The sequence below is a fragment of the Petaurus breviceps genome, unplaced genomic scaffold (genome assembly GCF_028583685.1).
Source record: "Petaurus breviceps papuanus isolate PSGF00001 unplaced genomic scaffold, PetGlider_PUasm1.0 188, whole genome shotgun sequence".
In the NCBI taxonomy this organism is placed as follows: Eukaryota; Metazoa; Chordata; class Mammalia; order Diprotodontia; family Petauridae; genus Petaurus; species Petaurus breviceps.
Window position 1 is genome coordinate 37,833,954 of NW_027185804.1, and position 20,935 is coordinate 37,854,888.

Sequence of the window (20,935 nt, forward strand, 5' to 3'; positions counted from 1 at the left end):
AGTTTAATTTTTTCAACAGGAATATTATACAATAGGTAAAATACCAATTTAAATAGAAAATTTACAAATTTATGATGTCAATAATAAGCCAAAGACAACTATTGGGTTAGAGACTGAGTAAGCAGAATGTAGAATTTTAATTGAGTCATAAAAGCAATTGCATTATTTTCCAGCATAACAGAAACAAGGTTAAAAATTGAATAGTACATGAGTTGCTTACTCTCTCTAGAGGTCTACCCTGCTTTAAACCTGTACAGGATAAGGTGACCTATGAAAAAGAAGAACTCAGGAAGTGGGGTGATTATTAACTAAAGAGGAAGATTCACCACAGGACTCTTTTAAGTAGCATACTTTCTTTTTTAAAAAATTAATTAATTGATTAACTGATTTTTAGTTTTCAACATTCATTTCCACAAGATTTTGAGTTACAATTTTTTCTCCCCATCTTTCCCCTACCCCCACCCCAAAATAGTTAGCCTACTGAATACCCCTCTCCCTAATCTGTTCTTTCTTATATCTTCCCCCATCATCCCCCTAACTTTCTAGTAGTGCAAGATGGATTTCTATACCCCAGTGCCTGTACATCTTACTTCCCAGTTGCATATAAAAAATAAGTTTTTTTTTTCAAAAATTTGTTTTTAAAACTTTGAATTCCAGGTTTTTTTCCCCCCTTTTCCCTCCTCATCTGCTCCCACTGGGAAGATAAGCAATTCAATATAGGCTGTACATGTGTAGTTACCCAAATCTACAAATCTACCCAAAACTACTACATAGTAGTTATATTGTGAAAGACTAACTATATTTCCCTCCATCCTATCCCACTTCCCACTTATTCTATTTTCTCCTTTGACCGTGTCCCTTTTCAAACATGTTTGCTTCTAACTACCCTCTCCCCCAATCTGCCTTCCCTTCTACGATCTCCGCTCCTATCTCCTATCCCCCTATTTTCCTGTAGGGTAAGATACCCAGTTGAGTGTGTATGTTATTCCCTCCTTAAGCCAAATTCAATGAGAGTAAGGTTCACCCATTCCCTTTCACCTTCCTGCTCTTCCCCTCCATTGTAACAGTTTTCTCTTGCTTCTTTTATAAGAGATAATTTACCCTAATCTATCTCTCCCTTTCTCATCCCAATAAATTCCTCTGTCACCTCTTAATTTTATTTTTTAGATATCATCCCTTCATATTCAACTTATCCTGTGCCCTCTATGTATACATGAACATATATATGCCCACACTTACATATATATTTATATACACATACACCTTCCTATACATAAATATATATATATGTATACACATATACATATATATTCCCTTCAACCATCTTTATACTGAGAAAAGTCTTAGGAGTTACAATTATTGTTTTTCCATGTAGGAATGTAAATAGTTCAACTTTAATAAGTTCCTTATGATTTCTTTTTCCTGTTTACCTTTTCATGCTTCTCTTGTTTCTTGTATTTGAAAGTCAAGATTTCTGTTCAGCTCTAATTTTTTCATCAAGAATAATTGAAAGTCCTCTATTTCATTGAATGACCATATTTTCCCCTGTAGTATTATACTTAATTTTGCTGGGTAGGTGATTCTTGGTTTTAGTCCTAGCTCCTTTGACCTCTGGAATATCATATTCCAAACCCTTCGATCCCTTAATGTAGAAACTGCTAGGTCTTGGGTTATCCTGATTGTGTTTCCACAATACTCAAATTATTTCTTCCTGACTGCTTGCAGCATTTTCTCCTTGACTGGGGAACTCTGGAATTTGGATATAATATATTCCTAGTAGTTTTCTTTTAGGGATCTTTTTCAGGAGGTGATCGGTGAATTCTTTCAATTTCTATTTTGCCCTCTGGTTCTAGAATTTCAGGCAATTTTGCATGATAATTTCTTGAAAGATGGTGTCTAGGCTCTTTTTTTGATCATGGTTGTCAGGTAGTCCACTAATTTTTAAATTATCTCCAGGTCATTGGTTTTTCCAATGAGATATTTCACATTGCCTTCTATTTTTTTTTCATTTGTTTGGATCTGTTTTATAGTATCTTGATTTCTCATAAAGTAATTAGCTTCCAATTGCTCCTATCTAATTCTGAAGGAATTATTCTCTTCAGTGAGCTTTTGAAATTCCTTTTCCATCTGGCAAATTTGGCTTTTTAAGGCATTCTTCTCCTCACTGGCTTTTTGGGCCTCTTTTGCCATTTGAGTTAGTCTATTTTTTAAGGTGTTACTTTCTTCAGTGTGTTTTTGGGTCTCCTTTTTTTTTTTTAAAGCAATCGGGGTTAAGTCACTTGCTCAAGGTTACACGGCCAGTTATTTCTGGGTGTGGTGCTGAGTATCTGAGCCCAGATTTGATCCCCAGGCCATCCCGACACTGGAGCGGTGCTCTTACTCATTTTGGGTCTCCTTTAGCAGGCTATTGACTCACTTTTCATGATTTTCTTGCATCATTCTCATTTCTCTTCCCAATTTTTCCTCCACTTCTTTTACTTGATTTTCAAAATGCTTCTTGAGCTCCTCTATGGCCTGTAACCAATTCTTATTTTTCTTGGAGGCTTTTGATGCAGGAGTTCTGACTTTGCTGTCTTCCTCTCGCTCCATGCCTTGATCCTTTTTGTCCCCAAAAAAGGATTCTATGGTCTGTTTGTGTTTCCTCTGCTCGCTCATATTGCCAGACAATTACTAGACTTTTGAGCTCTTTGCTATAGCAGAACTCTGCTTCCAGAATGGAGAGATCTTTGTCCCAAATCACTGGGGTTTTCGCATTTGCTGGCGCTATTAAGAGGGCACCCTCTCTACATCCCCCACACGCTCTGGCTCACTGGCCACACACCCCAGGACCACCACCCAAGACCGTGATCCAGGTCCAAGCAGGTTAAAGCAAGAGCAATTACCCTCTGAATGGTCACTTGGTCCCCTTGTGATCTGCAGGCCAGGAGCTCCTGAAGTAGCCATGTGGTGGGGCTGCACAGCCACCCTGCCTCTGCAGCTTCTTGCCCCTGGGAAGGGGCCAGACTGTCCCACTGTTCCAACAGAGTTCCACACTGACCTTTTATTTTGTCTTTGGCGTTTCTGGGTTGAGAAGTCTGGAAACCGCCACAGCTGCTGGTGCTTCACTCTCCTGAAGTCTGCTCTGGCCTGCTGGTCAGGGTCTAGGGCTGGAACCTTGCAGCTCATGTGGGACTGTGCTCAACTCCCAGATGAGTGCAATAGACCCTTCCTGTCCACCTGCCAGGCTGCCTTCAGTGGGAGATTTGTTTCTCTCTGTCACTTTGTGGGTTCTGTAGCTCTAAAGTTTGTTTAGAGTCATTTTTTTTTACATGTACTGGAACTGATTAGAGTGGGAGCTCTACTCTACTCCACCATCTTGGCTTTCAAGTAGCATACTTTCCAAATACATATAGCTTGTTACACAAAAACTGGATTTACACACTATTTTTAGGGAACAATTTATTACATAAAGTGAGGTAGACTTCTGTCAGAGTTCAGTAAACACACATTTTATTTCCCAAGAAGGAAATTTTTATGTACATCATGGTCCCATTTAGATTGATGGAAAATAATCCATAAAATATAATCCTAGGAAATTAATATACAGTTGGATTAAAAACAAAATGTAAAACAAGCATGGTCCGTCCAGAGTGAGTCCGCTGGAACACATAAGCAGAGTTTCTCCCAAGTTACATCACGTATCCAGAACCAAACCAGTCCTGCTACTAGGCCACAGCCATGGGTCTTAACTGTAGCACAGAGCCTCAGAGTCCTGCAGGGGTGTGTGTGTGTGAAAGGAAGGCTGGCACAGAGAGAAGACTGGATGTGTCTTGTCTGCAGGGTATCTGCTCTTAGACCTGATATGCCTCATACCTGAAGTCACCTCATGACTGCTGGTCGGGCCCTTCCTCCGAGGCTCTGGAATTTTAAAACCTGGTTTCTTGCTCTGTATGAACAAAACATTGAAGATTTAATTCGCTTTACACTGAAGTACCTCCCTGTTTTACAGGCTCAGCTCAGGTGTTACTTTCCCCAAATTGAAAACCAGCTTTCCCTCCCAGATTTCTCTTTAGCACTGACTGAACTTTTCTTCCCCAAGATTCCTTGCTCTCCTCTGAATCACAGGTATCTGTGTTCTTATTCATCTCCTCATTAGATTACGAATTCCTTGAGAGCAAAGCCTGTATCTGTCTTTGGAGCCCCAGAGCCTAGCATAGTATCTCACAAGTAGTAGGTTCTTAATTGATGACTGCCCAACTAAACTCAAATAAATGTTGTAGCTTCTAATGTTACAGCCAGGACTGGGAAGGGCTAACATCTAGTTACTGAGAAGCATTTACATATTTTTTCAGGTATCTGCTATTCAATATACTTTGTAACATGTCTTCAGCCTTATGATTCCCAGACAAAAGGCACATCAAGGGTTGGCCATTGGACCCTTCCATAAGTAAATGGGAAGTCCTGGGTAGAATCTCATTCACAAGGATCAGAGAAACCAGGCCTAAGACAATGGTATTTCAACACAGATAGTCTTAGAATTGGCTATTAAAATGATAGCAGAGAAGAGAAGAAGAATTTTCACTTGTGGAAAGAAAGAGGTTACCCCTTATCTTTTCTGCTGAGCTCCCCTTAAAGCTTTTAATAATTTAAAGGCCTAAATATCTCTTAGGATATCATAGGAACTAAGAAGACGAAGACGACATTTTTGCAACAGCAAGAACCCATCCTGCAGCTCCTCAGTGCACTGGGGTGTTGTTAACATTCACAGAATCCTTTTAAGTTTGCAAAGGGCTTCATTTACTGGGCCTCCAAATGGCCTTCCAAGCAGCCCTTGAAGGAGGTGCTTTGGGTTTCATCATCCTATGAGGTGGGGGTGGGGGCTATGCCTGAGTCAGAAAATTTGGGTTAAAATCCTAGCAGACATTACTTGTATGACCTTGGACAAGTGACTTAACTTCTCTTTGGTGAAATTTTCTTCAGCTTCAACAAATGTAAAATAAGGAGGCCAGAATGATGATCTCAAAGATAATTTCTATGAGCTTGTAATTGTACATTTTACAGACGAGGGAACCAGGGCTGAGAGATGTTAAGTCAATTTCCATAGCCAGTAAATGTGAGCAGTGAGATTCAAACCCAGGTCTTTGCTGGCTCCAAGTCCAGAATTCTCCCTGCTATGTCATGCTCACTTCTAAAAGGTGTAGCATTTCATAGCCTAATTTTGGGCAATACTTCAAGAATCTCTCTAATGACACAGAAAAGAACCCCTTTGTCCCTTTATAAATCATCTTCAGGGACGGCTATGGTCACTCAAAATCTGTTCCCTCCTGGCCAGCTTTCTGGTGATGCGCCTCCCCATACTTAGGAAGGCTGGTCTTTGCACTGACCAGACTCCAGGCATAGCCCAGTCTATTCAAACAGAGCCTCTACAGCATGGCGGGGCCTGCTAAGGCTTATGCATGGCTGACTTAGCCTTTGGAAACCCAGGCTCACCTCCCCAGCAGAATGAGAAGTCAAGAGTATGGCTGTTGTTAACATGTCTGTGAAAAGGACCATCCCCACTGGACTATATTAAGAGACCTGATCTTCCTCTTGCCTCTCTGATACTTAAGGAGAGGACCACAGGCTACTTGTTTAAACTCTGAGTTCCAGCTGATCAGGGCAATAGTGATAATGCACCTGTCATACCTACTTTACAAAGTGCTCGTCAAGGCCAAATGAGAAAACATGTCATCAATAGCAACTGTTGGGAATTATCTGTTGCCCCCTTTTTTCATTTGAGGCTGGTTGACTTCCTACTGCCCTAGAACATGCTGGGAGGCTATTTCCATCACGTGATGAGTGCTTAAAGAGTGCAAATCAACCTGACTGTAACATAACTTGGAAAATATACCTGGCCCCCATTCCCAAATTTCATCAAAAAGCCAAATGAAATAAATCTTGGCTTATCCAGTCTTCAGGGTGAAGTACCTATGACTTATCTTTATTCATAATCAGAGATATGATGGGCAATTTTGGTTAATTGAGGGGGCTATCTTTGTTTCTTCCATTAAACTGCAGTAAAAAAAAAATGGCATGTAAAATAAAATGAATTATATGTTCATTTAATCAAGTGTGATTAGTTTGAAAATATATATATGCCATTTAAAGTGCAGATCAATCCTCTTTGATGGTATAACATTGTCCACAGGGTAAGATACAAAAATACGAGACCAGATGAGAGGTAGTCCAGGTGCTGTATGTGGAGCCAACTGGCCTAGAAGGTGGCTTGGATTGTTAGAGTAGCCTGGAGCCTTGTTATGTTGGACAGAGAGTAGCATTCAGCAAAAGATAGTTCATCTTGGATCCTACCCAAGAAGGGTTAATTATAACAGAAGTATAAAAAATTAGCTATATCTGGCCCTGGAAAAGAGACGACAAAATGTATCCCCTTCCTTTCTTTGAAAGTGTGTAGAACTATGGGCACCAAACACTGCACATATTGGTAGACTTAGCTGTTGTGCTAAGTAGTTTTGCTGAACTGGTTTTTTTCTTCTTTATTACAAGGGAGGGTTAATGGGCAGAAGGAAAGAGGAGGATGTAATATATATATATATATATATATATACACACACACACACATATGTTGTATGTACATATACATATATGAAGATGATGTAAAAATAAAAGCTATCAATAAGTTTCTTTAAAAAAAATAAAGGTCGGGGTGGCTAGGTGGCACAGTGAGTAAAGCGCTGGCCCAGGAGTCAGGAGGACCTGGGTTCTGATCCGGCCTCAGACATTTGACACATACTACTAGCTGTGTGACCTTGGGCAAGTTACTTAAGCCCAATTGTCCTCCAAAAGGCAAAAAATAAAATAAAATAAAATAAAGGTAGCTATTAACTGTAAACTAATGCCAAGCCACAGATTCCCAAAAACAGCATTTGAATGAGTGCCTTATTGATCCATCTCTGGTTGCCCATACTTTTGTTTCCAGAATAAATTAATTTCCTGGCAGTCTTCCCATCTCAGCTCTGCCTTTCCCTCACTGGGTAACTTCTTCCCAAGTCAGAGCCTAGGCCTTTTCCTGGGTCAAAGGAGCTACTGATGCTTACCCTTCTTGCTGGAGTGTGGTGAGAAAGGCCTTAAAGCCCTAGAGAAATGGGTTCAATGCTCACCAGGGAGCTTTCAAGTTGAACATATTTTGGGGTTGCTGGTCTCGTAGAGAAATATTCTAGCCCAAATCTTACCTCATTAAACTTTGAGTTCTCATTTTTTACCCGGGTCTCTGGACCTTTGAAGAAGACAGGCTGTTTTTTCAGCATGGCGGTAAATTCTGTTTTTTCCTAGTACAATTGATTGAAAAGAGCACATTTTTAATTAAATACACACACACACACACACACACACACATACACACTCTCTCTCTCTCTCTCTAAAAAGTGAGATGAAAAAGGGCTGTCCAGACCTGCCTGTGGAAGGAAGGTCTATGCTCCCCAGCCCCAGGCTTTATCAGTACAGTGTCTCTGGGAACCTAGCCTACAGCCAAAAGCCAAACTTGCCATGCCTTGGGCCCAGTGCAGGCTGAAGTGAAGGAGGGAAAAAGGGGCTCTGGCTGAAATCTGATCCAGAGGTGCCAGGAGAGTCCTCTAACCAAAGAAGGGTTTCTGGGCCCATAAAGTCATCCACAGATGCCCACATTAGTTCTGATTCTAGAAATGCTTTTTTTTCAATGCAAGGAAACACCTTTATCCAAGTCAAGAGCAAAAAACAGAAACTAGAGAAAGTATCTATTTGAGAATAAGTATACAAGGCACTGCAGTGTGAAGGAATACTCTCTTTGGGAGTAAGATAGCTGAACTCAATCAAGAGAGAGAATCTAGACTCTTGTCCAAGGGAAAACATCCTCAAGTCTTTGCTGGTGAAGCAAGTTGGGGATGGATCAGGACATGATTCTCAAGTGGACTTTTCTTTAGCACTTTTGCCAATTTTTTCCTTGCAACTCTGAAACTAGGTGGTGCAAGTACCCTGTCTACATTTTTCTTACTTGGCCATCTTCTGTTAACTTTAACTCCTGGATTAACCTGTTTTTCTGATGCATCTCATTTCTTTGCTTTCTGGTCTCCATTGGTTTCTTTTTCTTCTTTGGTTTCTTCTTCTGTTCAAGCTACTCCAGAAAAGAAAAGAGAGAATTTTCAAACATTTATGATCCCGCAACTAAGTGATATCTTCTGGGCATTACTTTTTACTTAGGAGACTCATAGCAACAGAGCATGGACTACTTTCTCCTCACTCTGACAACACAAGTGTATGAGCCAACAGAAGAAATATCAAAGGAATATTGAGTAAATATTGTTTTGATGGTTTTGCTAAAGCCCATGTTCTTTTCTTCTTAAAAAATGTAAATAGCTTTGATTATGTGATTTTGTTTCTCTTTTGTTTGTATTTGTTGAATCTAAAGTTTATAATATTTTTCTTTATTCTAAACAGGAATTATCAACAAAAATACAAGGAAATTCAAATTGAAATACACAAGGAAACGTTTTAAAAGGACTGAACATGAAACTATGAACTCCATTATTTAGAGATTGTTTTAAAAAAAAAACAATTAGTGTAATAAAATTATTGTCAACTAATTTTTAAAACTGCTTTGTTATATACCTAACATTGAACAGTAATATAGTTAAAACTGCTTAATAACTAAATGAATTTCAAAATACAAAATATAACAACTCAGTGCTTTAAGATTTTAATAGGATTCTTTGTACATTTTCTGTCATTCCTTTTTCTTCATTCAGGTCATAGTTGGTGTTCACTCTTTTGGGGTTGGGTTTTTTGTTTTGTCCTATTCCATTAGGGGTTTTCCAGATTTAAAAAAAATTTTCATTCTTCTTGGTCTTAATTGCATTATGGTATTCCATTACATGAATGTACCATAATTTATTTAACCATTCCTCTACTGGTGGATATTTATATTGGTTTTACTTTTTTTTTGAAACGAAATTAAAATCATTATTTTTAAAGAACAGAGTCCAGTCAGTTCTCTTTAATAACAAATGATGCATGGGTCCAGAAGAACACGGAAAGACACTCACTGTTACTCCTTGAAGTACTCGAGGCAATGCTCTAATAGCCTGAAATATCCCAACAGCTCTAAATAGTGTCCATTTAACACTTACATTTAGTACTTACTGTGAGTCACTTTCAAGTGATGCTGTAGGTTACAATACAGAAATAACTGTTGTTGTTCAGTCATTTTAGCTGTGTCTGACTCTTCGTGCCCCCATTTGGGATTTGGCATAGATACTGGAGTGGTCTGCTAGTGCCTTCTCCAGATCATTTTACAGATGAGGAAACTGAGGCAAACAGGGTGAAGTGACTTGTCCAGAGTCACACATCTAGTCTGAGACCAGATCTGATTTCAGGAAGATGACTTCTCCTGACTCTAGGCCTGGCACTCTATCCGTCGTTCCACCTAGCTGCTTATAATACAGAAATGAACTCTATGTTAGGCTACATCTGTGCCTGGGCAGGCAAATGAGCTGCATAGCTAAAGGAGTTTATTAGTTTGGTACTACAAGACCATCCTAATAGCACGTGAAACACAGGACTAGAATTTCTGGGTCCCTAGAATCTGCTGTGGCTGTAACAATGAGCTGCAGTAAATTTAGCAAAACAAATCTTTGGCTCTGATCCAATTTAAAAGACAAGGTGGTGCAGTGGATAAAGTGCCTGGTGTAGAGTCAAGAAGACCTGAGTTCAAAACCAGGCTCAGACACTTACCAGCTGTGTGACCCTGGGCAAGTCACTTCACCCTATTTGCCTCAGTTTCCTCATCTATAAAATGAACTGGAGAAGGCAATGGCAAACCACTACACTATTTCTGCCAAGAAAGCCCTAAATGGGTCATGAAGAGTCAGATGAAAAATGACTAAACAACAAAAATTTAATTCCTGGAAAAAATTATAGAAAGTTGTATTAAAAGGATGGCTAGTGAATCTCTGGAAAAGGAGGCAGTGATTCCAATGGGCCACATCAGACTAAAACTCATTTCTTTTTCTGAGAGTCATTAGACTTAAGAGAGTGTGGTATGCTAGCAAAGTGTGGTGAATGCTAAAATTCAGAGCTGTCTTTGCTGCCAGGGAAACTTGTGTTCAAGCCCTGTCTCTGACAGACACTGGCTGGGTGATCTTGAGCAGGTCACTTAACCCATCAATGCTCTGGGCAACTTTCAGAGACAACGTTGCAGAGAAGCCTACAACCTGACTGGAAGAGAACATTTCCTCTGCCAGGAATTTCCAGTATTGTCACAGGTTCCCTCCCTATTCCTTCTAGACCAGCAAATCAGAGGAAGATTGTAGATATAATTTACTAAGATATTAACACAGAATTTGAAAAAATTTCTGATGCTTTTCTTGTGCATATGGAGAGATGAGGACTAGATGACAATATTGTATGGTTGATTCAGAGTGGTCAGTGGTCATGCCCAGAGAGGAGTCACTGGTTTAATGTCAGTTTAGAAAAGGTCTCTAGTGGAGTGCCCTAGAGATCTGTTTGGCTGTGCGTGGATTCCTAAAAGTGAATTACAGAGCTGAGACCCAAAAAGATTCTGACAGGTTAGAATGTTAGCTAAATCGGTTGCTGTTCAGTCGTTCAGTTGTGGCCAAGTGATGATGCATTCAAATATCGACTCTTGTTGGCCTCCAGAATGTTTAAAAATAAATGGCAAAGCAAATTCTCTATATAAATAAGGTAACTATAATGTCCTCTGTTGTAAGGATGCCTTAGGGACGTGAAAGGAAGACCAGTCCCAAAAGATCACCTCCCCCAGTCCTAGGCTGCGGTCTACAACAGTGACTGATACTAGTATAGAGAGTTCAAAGCTCCGGCTCCATCTCCTACCTTTTCCACCACATCCATTAAATGAACAGGAAGCCCATCGGAGAGGGAGCTGTCCGAACCACTTGTGCTGTTTCAGAAAAAAAAAAGTCACGAATGTTATTTGTAGTCTACCTAGACAGAATAACACTTGCATATTCTCTACAGTATAACTCAATTTTGTTGTTACCTCCTACTTCCTATTCCTTGGGAATCTTTGAAACCCCAGAAACTACAACTGATAAGCCCAACCTGGAGGGCTCACAGACCACAGAGGTGGAAGGGGCCCTTAGGAAACCCCCAGAGGAGAGAGAGAAAAAATTTAAAAAGATAAATACACAGATAATGCTAGTTTAGTTTGCCGAGGAGAAAGTGCACCCAGGTGCACCCAAAGAGAAGTCTCCCTTTGTACATCATAGATCCAGGATTCGAACTGGAGTCTCTGACTCCAAATGCAAAGCTTTTTCTGTTGTTCCATGCCCCTTCATGCATGGATGAGTAGACCAGAATCTCATGTTATGAAGACTCCCTATGAAGGTGATGGAGCATACTCAGAGGGGCTCCTGTGGAGAGAACAAGACTAGAGTACAGCAGAGTATATGGACCCCAAGGCAGCAAAGTCGGGGTGGGCCTCCCATGGGCCTGGTGCCCCACCCCCAACATCTAGGGACCCTGGGGGTAGTGACTCTGTCTACCTGACAAACCAATTTTGAATTATCTTCAGGAACCTCTCCTACCCTGCCAGGGAGTTCTTAGGGAATCCTCCTTATCTTCCTCTAAGGCTTTTATGCTTGGGCAGCAGCCTAAGAATACTCAGATTTCGCACCCTCAGGTCTCTCTGCCAGCCCTTCAGTCTGGTGGTGTGCCTTTAAAAATCCCATCGGCCTGAGGAATGGAGTGAAGTGTAGCCACTGACAAGATGATGAAGGTGAGGAAGAAAACTCATCAACAGCACAAGCATGGCAAGCATTCTTTTTTTTTTTTTAAGCAATCGGGGTTAAGTAACTTGCTCAAGGTTACACGGCCAGTTATTTCTGGGTGTGGTGCTAAGTATCTGAGCCCAGATTTGATCCCCAGGTCATCCCAACACTGGAGCTGGTGCTCTTACTCGCTGAGCCACCTGGCCACCCAGCAAGCATTCTTCTAACTGGGGCTTGGACTGAATCCTGGGCCCTCCAACCCTCCAAGTCTATCACTCCAGCTCTCCCATCTGGCCTGGGCTGCTCTATTGGGCTGGGAGAAGATGGCCTGTAGTCCCAACCTCATTAACAGTTGTGTCCAAATTATATGGTGATGGTGAGACAAAGCATCCCTACTGACCTGAAGAAGTCCATTTCTCTACCTCCTAGATTAAATCTTTGGGGGGCACTTTTTTCTGAAGATGTCTTTTGAGCTAAATACTGAAAATCACGTGAGGATCTAGAAAATGAGATTTTTCCTAATAACTCGAACACCACCCTCACAGGGTTGTTGGGAGGAACAAAGAAGCAAATGTGTGTAAAGTGCTTTTACAAATCTTGAAGTGCTCTGTAACCATTCTCTCTTATTCTCATGACTGCTGGACACAGAACTGCAGCGGCAGCACTGATCTGAGGGTCATCTATGGCCCTAGGGACATGGGTAACCTGGAACCAGGTTTGACTGGAGGGCTCCCAATGCCACACAAACCCTCTCAGGTCCCTGATAATTCCCCAAACACTTTTGTAATGCAATGATAGTGATGATAATGATAGCTCTTCTTTCTGTGGCTGAGTGAGGCAAAGTGCTAGGTGGCTCCAGGTCATTCTCAGCCAGGCTCTTCCCTTCTGGATCCCGGGGGCACACAAACTGCTGCCTCGTAGGAGAAGAAAACTCTCTTTCCACTGCTCCTCCATTAGGGAAAAAGACAAATCCCTCTCGCCTTAAGCAAGCGTTCAAGGCTTCTTCTACGGTACAATCAGGCTGCTTATTCTCATTATAGATTAGAAATAGAACATACCGTTTCAACTTATTAATAATTCGGATTCATATTTGGACCAACTTAAAACCTTGTCATCCCCAATTTTCTTTCAGGATGTGAATGAGTTAGGATCTAAATATCTTTTCTGATCATTTCCTTTTTGCATGCACATTATGATTTTTTACTGAACTTTCACATATACACATCTTCCTGTTTCCTGAGTTGTGATTGGATAGAACTGAGAACCATGTCCTATGGGCTACAGACCACTATCTTTAGCTCAACAATTCACATTTCCATAGTATTTATAAGTTGATCTAACACTTTTCTCACCACAGTCCCATCCATAGTCAGGTTACATTTGGGGATTCTTCTCATCTGACAAGTGAGAGAACTGAGGCAGAGAGGGGCGCCATGTTTGTTTGGCCCAGTCTCTTGACTAGGCCAAAGCCAAGTGCTGGAGCTGGAACCAGAATTCAGGTCTTCTGGTTTTAATACTTCAAGTTGTCTTTCCACTTGCTCATGCTGACCTTACTTAGTCTCAGTGATGAATTCAGGAGATGAGAAATCTAGCTCTTTCTTACTTGTAAAAAGGGGTTGGGACAGATGATCTTGTTCAAAGTCCTTCCCAGTTTGACCGTCCTAAGTTTCTATGACTCTCCCTTTCAGCTACACAGCAAAGTCATGAGGAACATGGGAGAAAAACCTTTCCAATCACCTTCCTTTCACCTCTACCCCTGAGAGTTAACACTTTGATCTCTCAGCTGTTGGCTTTAAGTCTGGGAAGCCTTAGTTAATGATTTTCTGAGTGCTTCTAAAAGAGGGAATGTGGCAAGTTAGCCATTGTGGGGTGTCTCAGAGACAACCAAGCCATACACTTCAAGCTCTGCTCCAGCTGGGTTTGTTGCTTATTTGGAGGTCGGGGGAGGTTTGAAGGAGTTTTATTCCTGATCTACAGGTTGAGGAATTAGGTTAATGAATTCTTAACTAAGCACCCTGGAATTCTCCAATTATCCTTCCCCAATACATTTGAAATGGCTACTTAGTATTCTTCTTGGGTTCTAGGGTCCCATTTTGACTAAAAGTCAAGGTAATATAATAGAAAAATAAATAATTTCTTTTTTTTCTGGTGGTGGAATATATTACCTAGATTCAATGTCAGACAAGGAAATGTCACTCCAATTGCCATCCAAGTCCATTTCTTGTCCAAGTTCTGAGAATTTCTTATAGATTTCCTCTTTAAGCTCTGTTAAACATTGTACAAACTATGGGACAGAAGGCAATAAGATTGAATGAGATAATATATGAAAATTCTTTGCAAACTTCAAAACACTAAGTAAATGTTAGTTATCATTATTCTCTAGGAGTTGTAAAGAAAAGGAGTTGTTTTTGGAAACTTGGAAAAATAAGCAATGCTTCAGTAGGAACTTTGACAAACCCTTTCACAAATTTTTCCTGGAAATAAAGTCATGCTACCATTTTGGACCACCCATGGTTATTTAGATACTTATCAAACCAAAAGTACTAAAGTTATTAAAAAGGTAACTAGAGGGAAAGAAAAAAGTGAAGAGTAGCCATTCCAGATTTCATCAGATGACAAAATTCCATAGCTAATCTTCATTCAATACTTAGTTTTGTCGATATTTTTACCAGCACCACTGACATAGATCATACCCCAGCTTAAAGCTGTCCAGACAGTCTTCAAGGATTTCTGTGGACAAGACATTCATTCCCTCTGTCTCCCAGGTGGCCTTTTATCATTAGCCAGTATCTTAATTTTACTGATGTGACTCACCTGAGTTTGAGGTGCTACTGATGTGAATTTCTACATAGAGAAATGAAGCTAAGGGATAGATCAAATCAGTGTTATTATTATGATTTCCACTGCATTTATGTGACATGTACAGAAGCAGCTAGGTAGCAGAGTGGATAAAGCACTGGGCCTGGAATCAAGAAAACCTGAGTTAAAAATCTGGTCTCACTTTCACTAGCTGTGTAACCCTAGGCAAGTCACGTAACCTCTGTCTACCTTCATATCCTCAATTGTAAAATGGAGATAATACAGTTATTCCTTCCATATCACAACTTTCCCCACTGCAATTTCAATCACTGGTTGGCATAAGAAATTAAATGGGAATTTTTCTGGGAGTTTTGCGGAAGCCACAGATGACATGCAAAGGCCAGCAGACAACAAAGAGCCTAAGACCAAATACTTAACCCAAATTATAAAATACGGTACTGTAAATACCCCATAAAAGAAAAAGAAAAAATTCAGACTTCTTCTCTGGTATTGAGGGCCAAAATATTTTACATGGATTTTCCAGATCGGGGCTGGGGAGGGAGGGGAATGTGCTTCTGCCCCCCCCCCCCAGTTTGTGGGAGGGCTAGCTGTAATAGTAGCTACCTCTCAGGATTGTCATGAGGATAAACTAGAGAATATTTGTAAAGCCTTTAGGTTCATTCCCTTTCCATTTACTTATTTTATGCTGAAACTACAAGTAAAATACCCATTTGGGGAACTTTCTAGGCAGGAGAAACATTTGTATTGAGTATAAGGATGTTTTAAGAAAATTTTCATGGTTTTATCATATAATGAGGCATTGAGACATCTGAACAGATATCTGGACTTCCCAAACAGCTGCTGCTTTCTTCTGTTTTGGGGTTTTGGTTTTTTTTTGGTTATTAGAGCAATTTACCAGAACATTTTTTTTAAAAGACCAATTTTTTGCATTATGTGCATGATTTAGGCATTCTCTGATACAACACAAACATCTCAAATGCAACTAGTTTCACTTCTGGACATCGTGCACTTCACCCAAACAGTGATGCCATCACCACGGTGTCCACCTGCCGTGGCCTTTCAGGCATGTGGATGGCACTTGGAAGGTTTTGTGAGAGTGGGAAAGAAGCTGAAAAGAAGGAAGCAACATGGCACCTTGAGAAGAGGAGGGGCTCAGTCAAAGTTATGTCCTGGTAGCTTGAACATGCTTTTGGTATAGACCTAAGTGGTACCGATGTTTTTTAATAAAAACGTCTGACTAGCTATGCAACCTTGGGCAAGTCACTTAACCCCAACCGCCCTGTGTTCCCCTCTCCAAAAAGATAAAAAAAATCGGATGGAATCCAAATGGAGTCTTTATTTGCCTTTAGAAGTCCCATGGCCATACTGAGTATATAGTCCTCAAGGGTGGGTCGGGGGTCCTGTACTGCGATGCTGTGTTATACTGTCTGGAATGGAAGGTCAGACCATTTCTCCACGACATCTGCTTTGACCTGGAATTGTTCCCTTTCCCACAAAAGGCAAAATACAGCTGTCTACTCCTCTTTCTCTGTATATATGTATGTTGTATGTATGTATGTACGTGTATGTTACCAAATAACTGATACAAACGCTGACCAAAGCTGGATCCCATTCAACTTGCTGCCATTCTGGATCCTCACCCCATATCACAAACTGTAAGCCAGGACGTTGGATTCCATGATCCTTGACGCATCTTCAAACTCATCAATTCGGTGATTATTGCATCCGACTGTTACAGTGAGACCCGAAGCCCTCCCCACCTTCACTCTGGAGGGTGCGTTGTTGGAATCTTTCTTGTTACCTGTTAAGACTTCATGACTTCTCTGAAGCACCGCTTTTTGCAGTCTCGTAGACGTGCTTGTCTCAAGTTCAATGACTTCCGCTGCTTTTTTCTCCTAACTTTTGCACTCTTTTCTGCTGTCCATTCTAAGTTAACAGTAGCTTTGGTCACTCTCAGGATATTTGTCAGTGTCCAAATTCAGCAAGTTCCTAGCTGAGAACTGCTACTTCCCAATGTCATTGATCAAGTTTCATCCTCAGATTATGGGAACCAGCCCATCATAGGTTTTCCCATAAACAGTCAACTGAGGTCACCACAGGTCATGACTGTCTGTCAAGGCTGAGCTACTCCAAAGACCAAAGATAAGTGCATAAAAGACTACCTACAAGTGAGGAACGCATGTCTTGGATGCTTAACATTCAAAGACATGGTCTATGAGCTCGTTTAGCACAGGATGTTTAAGATCAATTCAAGAACCAGGGCCTCGCTGGAAAGGTCCCATCAGAAACAGAATTTTTTATCTACATAAGCCAGAGAAATACAGCCTCAAATTTACTTGCTGCCTATGATTTGTCTTTTTACACTTATATGTAGAATGGCATTTTATCAGTGTGGAGAAGGCTAGTGAAGGAACAGAAATTCTTCAGGCCTGGACGAATCAACTCCTGAACTGGAACGAAACTTCACTGAGGAGGCAGGCCTTAGCCAGCATTCCACTCCCTGCATTGGTTCTTCATCTAAGCTTTGGCTAGTTGTAATTCAAATCCTTCAAAGAACCCACTGGAATCCATGTGACTTGTGTGTCTGGTTTGGTTTTCAATTTTCCAGGGTAACATTTACAACATAACTACTCATTTAGGAAGCATTTGCTGCTAAATGTTAGGAAAGAGATACTGGTCACATATCTAACACGTGGGATTAGCTCCATGAATCTGGAGCACATTATGACTATAATTTTAATTATGCAGGTTCATAGGTTATGGACAAAGAATCCATTGCTGGGCTCATACTCATAGCCTTTCTAGTTTGAATGTACCTGGCAGAGTTTGTATTCCACTTACACAGTCTTTAAGAACTTACAGTTACTTCCATACCATGACCATAAAAATTAAGACTATCAAATTCTGAAAACAAAAACCACCCTCTAAGAATGAATTATGCCTTTAATACTTTTAGGCTGACTATACACGCATTTGGGAACAGGGACCACTAATGGAAAGAACACTGGACTTGGAGTCAAAAAACCTCGGTTTAAATCTGGTTCTGTTGTTTACAACCTGGGAGTATGTTTTTTTCCCATGCTTGGGGTTCACTTTCCTCTTTTATTAACTGAGAGGGTTGGACTTGACCCCTCTTTGGTCCCTTCCAACTCTAAATTCTAGTGCACATGTAGCAATGCAATGATTCTTTTCTTTCTTGTTCTTTTTCTGTACCTAACAACACAGAACAGAAAAAAAGGATTGTGCATGTAGTTATAATTCTTATGACAGCTTACATTTCTTAAAAAAAGGATATAATACATTCAACATGTTAGTTTCAAAGCTGTCCTGCTTGTCTCTGTTACCTTAACATTACTGTCATGTTAACCTCCTGCTTGCTTCTGGACATTCTTTATTAGTATGAGCTCTATGGTGGCACTTTTTCCTTCTCTCTTTTTCTTTTCTTTTCTTTCTTTAGTATTCCTATTGCTAGTCTCCCTCTCTGAATTCTTGCTACTCCTCCCCAATCTGATTTGTAAAAAAAAAAAAAATCATCCATTATAACAAATAAACACAATAAAATAAAACAAGTTTATTATTAGCCGTGGCCAAAAACACACCTTTCAATCAGTCCCTTCGGTCTTTACCCTTCTGACAGATGGTGGGAACAGGCTCCATCACTGACTTCCTGGATTAGTGCTTGGTTATTGCGTTAGAATTCCTAACACTGTTGAAATTATTGTTTTTCATTTGCATTCCTATGTTCTCAGATTCAATCTACAAGCTTTTACTAAGCACCAGGCATTGTGCTCGGGATACAAAGAATGAAACAATCCCTCCATATCCTTAAACAAGAAATTTAACTTATCCAAACAACAAGTTAAGCACATTAAAAGGGATTTGCATTTCCAAACCTCCAAAATTATTACAAAGAAATTTAAATCAAAAGTAACTGGTACTGGGCAAAACAAAAAACAAAGAAAGAGAAACATGACATGAAATTAAATCAACATAAAAAGAGTTAGTAAAACACCTATGGAAAATAAAAATAGGGATAAAGTATTTTTTACTTAAAATTTAGATCCAAACCTTACAATATATACCATATTAAATTCAGGATGAAGTATAGACCAAAAAAACCCTATAATAATACATAGAGATATAATAATAAATTTCTTTAAAATGTATAGAGGAGATACACATTTAGTTACCAAACCAAAAAAAGTAATTATAGGTAGATATACTAGTTTGCTTAAATATGAAAAACCTCTACACAGAAAAACAATAAAATAGAAATGAAAAATAGATTGGGGGAAATATGGAAAATATACAGGAAAAAGTACAATATCTAAGAATGTTTCTAAAAAAAGTTTTATTCATCCTTTAGGTTTTTCTGTAACAGTCATTTCTGGATATTTCTCTGCTCTGCTTCCTTCAACATGAGAATTAAACCTTCTTGAAACAAATATTGGAAGTTAAGAAATACAGGTCAACACAGTTACGGTGTGTCTAGCAGCGTCTGCAAAATTCTAACTCCATGGTCAGCTCCCTCTCTGATGCCTGATCTTTTCTAAGACCAAGACTTGTTCCAACAACTACTCAGAATGTAGTTGTCTTTTAGTATTCTATTTACACTGTTGGGTTCAGTCTGCTCGCTTGTATTATTGTCGTGATCAGTCTGCATGCTGTTCTCTCAGTGCTTTTCCTCCTGCAGGAGTTCATGTAGATCTTTCTAAGATTCTCTGAAGACACTTCTCATTTCTCATTGCACAGTAACATTCCATTTGTTAATAAACCAGAGCTTGTTCAGCCAGTCCCCCACTCATGGGAACCAACTTTGTTCCCATTGCTTTGCTATCATTCAAAGCGCTCTTATTAACTTTTTTGCATATATGAAGTCTTTCTTCTGTCTTTGACCTCCACTGGTACATGTTCAGCAGAAAGACTGGTGGGGAGGGCCCAGCGTCCAGTTGCCAATCACGCCCTCCGGCCCCTCGGCTTTCCCCCCCGCTGGGGTCCCAACCAGCCAGACCCTGAACCAGCTGCAGCTCCAGCTCCAGACCCACCCCGGGCCTGGCTCCCTCCATCGGGGATCATCAAGGAAGTCCAGGAAGGGGCTGCGGATGCCTTTGGGTGCCCCTTTTCATTGTACACAGGAGGCAGCTGAGGCCCAGAGAGGGTATTGGCCGACTCAGGGTCACACAGCATCAGGGCCGGGGTCAACCCGCTGCCTCCACCCCTCCCCAGCTCGTGATGCCGCTCTTCAGTCCTGGGGACAGGATGCCTCTGCAGCCGGCCCGGCAGGAGGGATGCAGGCATATCTGAAGGCCAGAGAGCCCTGACTTCATTTTTCTTTGTAGTGCTGTATTGATTATATAAACTGTCCTGCCGGTATTGCTCACTTCATTCTGTATCAGTTCATAGAAGCCTTCCTGGATTCCTGGATTCCCTGAATCCATCCGCAATAATATCCCATTACATTTACATACTATAATTTGTTCAGCCATTCTCCAATTGATAGGCACCCCCTCAGTTTCTGCTTCTTTGATGTGACAAAAACTGCTGCTATAAATATTTTGGACATATAAGTCTTCTCCATCTTTCCTTAGTCTCTTTGGGGTACAGAACTGGTATTGTTTGATCAAAGGGGATGCATAAACTCCAATATGGAGTTTACTTCCATATTGCTTTCCAGATCAGCTAAGCCAGTTCATAGTTCCATCAACATTATATAGCTTGATATTATGCAACATACACCAGCATTATACAGCTATTATTTTCATATAACACTATAAACCTCCACTAAAAACTTTCCTGGATGCCTTGACATGGTGTGGAGGTAATTCTTGTTTCTCAACACCTGTACAAGAAGGCTGCAAGCTCCATCAGGCCTTTGATAGTGAAAAGGCTTTATTCTACAGGCCTGGCAACAGCTTCATCCCAAGGGCAGGCCCTGCAGTGCCCAAAGCCTGCCTGTCAAGAGGTGAATGGGCTATCATCTACATCAGGACATGAGGGTTAATACTGAAGAAATCACAGATCCTTGAAATGATCACAGGACCTCTGGGTAAACATTGGCCATCTGCAATCAGTGCCTCCCCCCTTTCCTTTCACTCCCTTCTTGGCCATCTGCACACTGGCTTTTGAGCTCATCTCTCACCTGAAACTGCCCCCTCTAAAGTCACCAGTGATCTTTTAGCTTCCAAATCCAATGGCCTTTTCTAAGTCCTCACCTTGCTCATCCTTTCTGTCGCCTTGGACACTATAGGTCACCCTCTTCTCTCTAGGTTTTGGTGACACTTCTCTGTCATGGCTGTCCTGTCTCCCTGGCTAAAGATCTCTTACATAAAAATCCATTTTTATCTAGATCACAGTTCCTT

The 20,935-nt window shown here is 40.6% G+C and overlaps 1 protein-coding gene across 1 annotated transcript in view; it reads right to left on the minus strand.

Moving 5' to 3' along the window:
• Positions 1-20,935, minus strand: part of AGBL2 (AGBL carboxypeptidase 2) — a 67,844-nt gene that overhangs the window by 10,561 nt on the left and 36,348 nt on the right. The window contains exons 12-16 of the mRNA XM_069091640.1: positions 13,922-14,040; positions 10,861-10,927; positions 8,006-8,125; positions 7,209-7,304; positions 3,853-3,925 (exon numbers count right to left, since the gene is read on the minus strand). Of these exons, the coding sequence (XP_068947741.1) occupies positions 3,853-3,925; positions 7,209-7,304; positions 8,006-8,125; positions 10,861-10,927; positions 13,922-14,040 (475 nt within the window). The remainder of the gene's footprint in view (positions 1-3,852; positions 3,926-7,208; positions 7,305-8,005; positions 8,126-10,860; positions 10,928-13,921; positions 14,041-20,935) is intronic.